The sequence below is a fragment of the Vulpes lagopus genome, chromosome 23 (genome assembly GCF_018345385.1).
Source record: "Vulpes lagopus strain Blue_001 chromosome 23, ASM1834538v1, whole genome shotgun sequence".
Lineage (NCBI taxonomy): Eukaryota > Metazoa > Chordata > Mammalia > Carnivora > Canidae > Vulpes > Vulpes lagopus.
This window is the reverse complement of record NC_054846.1, coordinates 57,471,676-57,478,312: the sequence shown is the minus strand read 5'-3', so window position 1 is coordinate 57,478,312 and position 6,637 is coordinate 57,471,676. Positions and strand designations below refer to the sequence as shown.

At 61.1% G+C, this 6,637-nt stretch overlaps 1 protein-coding gene across 3 annotated transcripts; it reads left to right on the top strand.

Moving 5' to 3' along the window:
• Positions 1-446: 446 nt before the first annotated feature.
• On the top strand, positions 447-6,335 carry C23H1orf216 (chromosome 23 C1orf216 homolog). 3 transcript variants are annotated; one of them, XM_041739245.1, is made up of 4 exons: positions 453-583; positions 1,546-1,735; positions 3,335-3,522; positions 3,978-6,335. In XM_041739245.1, exon 4 carries the CDS (start codon positions 3,983-3,985, stop codon positions 4,667-4,669), a length of 687 nt encoding a protein of 228 aa, XP_041595179.1. In that variant the 5' UTR covers positions 453-583; positions 1,546-1,735; positions 3,335-3,522; positions 3,978-3,982; the 3' UTR covers positions 4,670-6,335. The 3 variants fall into 3 exon arrangements, with proteins under 3 accessions (XP_041595178.1, XP_041595179.1, XP_041595180.1); XM_041739246.1 differs by lacking the exon at positions 1,546-1,735 and having other exon boundaries at positions 461-583; XM_041739244.1 differs by lacking the exons at positions 1,546-1,735; positions 3,335-3,522 and having other exon boundaries at positions 447-583.
• The last annotated feature ends 302 nt before the right edge of the window (positions 6,336-6,637 follow it).

Here is a 6,637-nt window from a genome sequence, read left to right as displayed (position 1 = left end):
CTGCGGCCCAGGAGGTCCGAGGGGTCTATCTGGAGAGGGCTGCGCACGTGGGGAGGGGACGAGAGGTCGAGGCAGAGGGACCGGGCGCGCACCTGCCGCCCGCCCGAGCTGCGCCTCGGTTTACCCGGTCTGACCGGTTTTGCCGGGAGGCTGCTGACGTGACCCCATCGTCCTTTTGAAAGATGTCCCTGTATCTGCGGTGACGCCAGCGACGGAGGGACCCGGGGGCGCAGTCAGCCCGTGCATCACCGCGCGGGAGGCCCGGCCCGGCTGCGGCAGCGCGGGAGTGGGTTCCGGGGCGCGGGCTGCTCGGCGGAACCCGAACTCCGAACCCCGAACCGCCCACGTGGGCCGGGCCGCCCCGCCCCGCCGCGCTGACGCCGCCGCCCCCGCCCCCCGCCTCCCGAGCCCCGGCCTGGGCCGCCGCCGCGCCGCCCCGCAGCCCCGCACCCCGCGCCCGGCCCCGCGGACCCCCAGGTCCGACCCCGGACCCCCGCCCCCCGCCGCGCCCCCAGCCCCGAGGGACGAGCTCCGCCGCCCGGCCCGGGAGCACAGCCTGCAGCGCCGGCCGCGCGTCCAGGCCGTGAGTCTGGGGGAGGGGAGGGGAGAGGAGGGGAGGGGAGAGGAGACTGGGGGCCCAGCCCCGGGGTGGGGGGAAGGGGGATGGAGGGAGGGGGGGAGAGGAGGGATGGAGAGGGAGTGGGAGGAGGAGGAGGGAGGAGGGGAGGGCGGGGGCGGAGAGGGGAGGCTGGGGACCCAGCCCCGGGGTGGGTTGGGAGAGGGCAGGGAGGGGAGGCTTGGGGTCCAGCCCCGGGGTGGGGGGGGCAGGGAGGGAAGGGGAAGCTGGGGGCCCAGCCCCGGGGTGGGGAGGGAGAGGGCGCGGAGGGGAGGCTGGGGGTCCAGCCCTGGGGTGAGGCGGGGGCGGGGAGGGGAGGGGAGGCTGGGGCCCAGCTCCGGGAGGGGGGTAGGGGAGGGAGGGGGAGGGAAGGGGTAGGAGTGGGGAGGGGAGGCTGGGGGCCCAGCCCCAGGGGGCGGGGTCGCAGCCTCCGCCAGGCTGCCTCCCGCGGGAAGCTTCGGGAAGGGTGGTCTTTTTCCTCGGACTCACGGGGAGGCCCTCTCCCGCAGGGCGGGGCAGGAAGGGAGGCCCCCCCCCAGCCCAGCGCCTGTCCCCCCACCCCTGTCTCCCCCCCACACCCGCCGACTGGCAGACTAGCTTGGAGGGAAGCCTGATCCTGGGTTGTCTGGGTTCCCATCTTGCCATCTCTGAGAACCCCGGGAGCCTTAGCACTGCAGCCACCGCCTCTCAGCCTCCCCCGTGGTCCTGCCCAGCCCAGGAAAAGAGAAAATCTTGGGGCGGCGAAAATCTCCAAGACTGCTGGGGGCGGGGGCTTAGGTCGAAGGCACCATCCGACACCCCCCCCCCCCCGGGGTGTAAGGAGGGCCCTGCCACCCACACAGACCTCCTAGTGCCCGCTGTACTTATACTGGCCCTCATTCTCACTCATCCTCTTTTTTTTTTTTTTTTTTTTTTTTATTCATTCTTAGAGAGAGAGAGAGGCAGAGACACAGGCAGAGGGAGAAGCAGGCTCCACGCCGGGAGCCTGATGTGGGACTGGACCCCAGGTCTCCAGGGTCAGGCCCTGGGCTGCCCATCATCCTCTAGCTTTCTAATCCTTGCCAATTCAGCCAATTCGCGGTGGACAGAAACCTCTTGTCAATTGAAACCCTAATTTTGGTAAAAGTGGTTATTGGGGAGGAAAGAGTGGGGTGGTACGCCCTCCCTCTGGGGCCTCGGGATGGGGCGAGCTGGGGAGGTCACAAGATAGTAGAGGTGGAGGGACGTGCACAAGGTCAGGAGAGAGGCTTTTGGCAATGGGGGTGGGGGCTGGAGACTCCTGCTCAGCTGGCTCCCTCTTCCGGCTGCAGTCCTCCTCCCCCATTGAGTCCCTTCGCAGCTGTGCGAGGACACCTGCTTGGTGCCGCTTCTGCTGACTCCTGGGACAATGGCACATAGAAGAACCCACGTGTCCGGGGGCCTTGCCCTCGGGCTGCTAGCTCCAGATTGTCCAAAACTGAGACAACTAAATAGAGGCAGTTACTGACCATCAACGATGTTCCAGGGACACGAAACCAAGCCCTGTGTTCGGGTGCGGCGGGGACTCCGGGGGGGGGGGGGGGGGGGTGCGGAGCTGGCTAACTGGGCTTGTCTCTGTTTGCTGGGGCGGTGGGGGAGGCTGACCCTGCAGCCTGGAGAGGGGCGGGGAGGAGGGCCGGGCTTTCAGGTGCAGAAAGGAATTTGCTGGGTGGACAAGGAAGGAGCTTACAGGGGAAGGGAAGGGTGGGGTACCAGAGGCCAGGGAATCCTGCGAAGCGGATGACGGCATATTCACGGCATATTCGGAGCAGTCTGGGTGGTGAGGGGGGCAGAGTGGAAGGGGCTGGTCTGGAGGGGTGAGCAAGGGTCTAGAAGCGCAGCCCATAGGCCACCTGGACGGTTAGCAGTTTAGAGAGCGTGCTCGGAGCTACACAAACCACGTTTACATTTTTCACTGGAGGCAGAGAAATCAATGAAAAGGCTGTGGCAGTCAGTAGGTCCGGGTAAGAAATGGCCTGAACCAAGAGAAAGTGAGGGTTGACCTCTGCGAACACATACAATTTTTTATTTTTGTTTATTTTATTTAAATTCAGTTTGCCAACATAAAGTATAACATCCAGCGCTCATCCCATCAAGTGCCCGTCACCCAGTGACCCCATGCCCCCCCACCTCCCCTTCCACACCCCTTTGTGTGTTTCCCAGGGTCAGGAGTCTCTCTCATGGCTTGTCTCCCTCCCTAAATCTTCCCCACTCAGTCTCCCCCCCTTCCCTTATGGTCCCTGCATACGAGTGAAACCATAGGATGATTGTCTTTCTCTGGTTGACTTATGTCACTCAGCACAACACCCTCCAGTTCCATCCACGTCGATGTAAATGGTGGGTATTCATCCTTTCTGATGGCTGAGCCATATTCCCTTGTCTGCATACCACGTCTTCTTTAGCCATTGTCTGTTGATGGACATCATGGCTCCTCCCACAGTGTGGCTACTGTGGACATTGCTGCTATAAACATCGGGGTGCAGCTGTCCCTTAGTTTCACTACATCACTATCTTTGGGGTAAATCCCCAGCAGTGCAATTGCTGGGTCGTAGGGTGGCTCTATTTGTAACTTCTTGAGGACCCTCCACACAGTTTTCCAGAGTAGCTGTACCAGTTCCATTCCCACCAACAGAGCAATAGGGGTCCCCCCTTCTCCACATCCTCTCCAACATTTGTGGTTTCCTGTCTTGTTCATTCTAGCCATTCTCACCGGTGTGAGGTGGGATCTCGTTGTGGTTTTGATGTGTATTTCCCTGATGCCAAGCCACGTGGAGCATTTTGTCATGTGCATGTTGGCCATGACACACAGGTTTTTAGAGGAAGAATTGTCATCATTTGGTGGCCAGCGAGATGGGGGAAGGCAGCTGAGTGAGGAGCCCAGGATGCACGTAGGTTTCTGGCTAGGGTGACTGAATGGAGGGTGGGCCATTTTGCTGAGGACACTGGAGAGGGAGAGCTGGTTGGGACATGCAGAATTGGGGGAGCCTGTGGTTGGTTGCTGAGTCGGATAGCAGTTGGATCGGGGCTTGGAGACACATCTGAGAGTCGCCAACACCTGATGGTACTTAAAGCTCCAGCAGAAGATGAGGTCCTGGGCAGACAACCTGCCTCAGGGGGCTGAGAAGAGCCTCTGCTGGAGACAGAGCCAACAGAGAGAGGGCAGGAGAGGAGAGCCACAAGGGGAGGTGTTATCAGAGGGAAAGGGACTGAAGTGGAGCCTCTGGCCCCCACCCGCAGCCTTGCTCCCGCACCCCGGCAGCTAAATTGTCACGACTTGGGGCACCCCATTCCCCACCCCCGACCCCGTCCTACTCTAACTCATTCTCCTGCTTCACCTTTGCAGACCAGATGTTTGCCATCCGGCCAGGGGTAGCTGAGGGGGCCCAGTTCCTCGGGGCCCCGCCTGGAGGATGTCAGCCTGAGCTCCAGCCAGACAGCAACTCGAACTTCTTGGCGAGTGCCAAAGACGCCAATGAGAATTGGCATGGGATGCCAGGCCAAGGGGAGCCCGTGCTGATGAGGAGCTCTTCCGAGCTGCCCTCTGACAACCAGGCCTTCCAGGCCCCTGGACTCGCCGAGGGGGAGGTGCGCAGCCCACCAGAGGGGGCGGAGATCCCCAGGGCCGAACTTGAGAAGATGAGTGGGGCCAGCACCGTCTGCTCCCCGCTGGAGGACAACAGCTACGCCAGCAGCTCCCTGAGCACCGGCAGCCGTGGCAGCAGTCCTGAGCCTGCCTGCGGCACCCCTCAGGGCCCAGGCCCTCAGGATCCTCTTCTGCCCTCCGTGGCCCAGGCGGTGCGGCAGCTGCAGGCTCAGGAGCGCTACAAAGAGCAGGAGAAGGAGAAGCACCATGTGCACTTGGTGATGTACCGTCGCCTGGCCCTGCTGCAGTGGATCCGTGGCCTGCAGCACCAGCTGGTTGACCAGCAGACCCGTCTGCAGGAGAGCTTCGACACCATCCTAGACAACCGGAAGGAGCTCATCCGCTGCCTCCAACAGAGGGCGGCCCCATCTGGGCCCCAGGATCAGGGCTAAGGGTGTGCCTCCACAGGGGGGCAGGGGTACATGGATATATTTGCAGGCATGTGTGGGGTTGCGCACAAGTAAGTACATGATCCTTGGCTGGCGTGAGTGCAGGTAAGCGAAAGTGAGGACGTATGTGCTAACGTGCAGGCAGGCCTGTGTGAATCAGCACCTGTGTACCGTGTGTCCACAAAGCCAGCTTAGGTGCAGGCCTACTTGTGAATGCATACACATGTATGTACAGCACGCGTGTAGGAAGGTGTGAGTGTGTATATGTAGGCGTGAACAGGTATGCGTGTGCATATGTGTATGTGAGCGAGGATATATATGCAAAAGGTGTGTGTGTAGATGAGTGAGTTTGAGTGTGTGGGCTTGTAGTGGGTGTATGTGAAAGTGCCTTTGCGTGTGCAGGGCCAGGCCCAGGAAGTGTGTAGTTGGAGCACACGTGTTTGCAGGCCAACTCCTAAGCAGGTGTCTACAGATCTGTACTCAGTTGCTTCTCTGGGGCCTCCCCACCCTGTGTTTCCCATCGCCAGCGAACCCCAGCCTTCTTTTCTCCACAGGGTCCCATCGGTCCGGAGGAGGGGCACCTGCAGTCATATGTGCGGGTGTGGATGACTCAGGCCCCTGAGGTTTCCCAGGCCACCCCCTGCTCTCTCCCCCTGACTTCGCTCTACTAGGGCCATTGTCCCCCGATGGTAGAGTTGCTGTGGGAGGTGTGGGGGCTGCTCCGGCCTGCCACAGCTTTTTGGCCACAGTTTTGGCAACTGGTAGAGACTTAGGATGAGGGAGGGGCGCTGGGGGTGGTGATGGCCACTGGGGCAGGGACGGGGGGGTTGGGGATCAGAGAAGATAAAGGACTGTTCCCCTTGGACTCTGCCTCAGGGCATGGGGGAGATGGGGGGGAGATGGGGAGGGGAGATGACAGCCGCAGACCCTGTGAGGACTAGGAGAATGCGGATTCTAAACCACCACCTGGAGACAAATCAGCTTCTCCACGTCCTCCACGTCCAAGGAGCTGTTGCAGGTCATATTGATAGAAGCTTCTGATGACAGCGAATGTGCTGACGCGCCTGTGAGGGCCTGACGAGGGGTTCCAAGACTGCCGGGGAAGGAAAGCTTCCTTTCGTCTCTGTGCCTCTACTTGCTGTCCCCCTCCGGCTTTAGAGACGCGGGATGTCAGATTCGGTTGGCCTGTTTCCTGCGGTCGGGCTGCCTGGGCCCAGAGGAGCCGTGGTCGGCCTTCTAGGGCGTGCAGGGGGGCCGGCATCAGCACAGCCCCTGGAAACTTTCAGGATACTGGGTCATCACCCTTCGGTCACTGCATGGCCCTTTCAGCAGGGGTTGACAGGCTCCCGTGAAACGGAGAGTGGGTGAATTCTGGGGACAACCAAGGACTAAAGCAGCCGGGGCCTCTGCTTTGCTTTTGGGAGCCATGAGGATGCAGGATCCTGGTGGATGAGCAGAGGCATGATGCTGAGTCTCCCTGTCTGCAAAATGCCGGTACTCTTCCTGCCTCTCAGGAGTTCTATCCCTGACAAGTGTGGGGGGGTGAAGGGTATTGGGACTGAAGCTGAAGCAATGGTCCTGGGGACTTCTGTGTCTCACCCTTGCATGTTGAGTATGAACCTGGTCTCTGGGCCAAGCCAGGGTGAATAAACTGGGGCAGCGAAATGCATTTCTTGAGTTTGTGTCTCAGTGTCTGGTGGCCCCTTTTCGACACCATCTGAATTGCCCTTATGAGCAGGGTTCTGGGCTGGGAGCGAGGAGACCGATGGAGGGGGAGCCACCGGGGAGGAGGAATCCAGCCTGCTGTGGCTGATGGGGGTGGCAAGGAGTTTCTACTCAGAGGCCTCTCAGTCTGACGGAGGAGACTTGGCCTCAGCCTGACAGCACCTTATGGGATTACCCTTGTCCTAAGGCACCTTTGGGCCTGAAGATAGGGGGCGGTAGGCATCGATGGTGAGGGATACATATGCT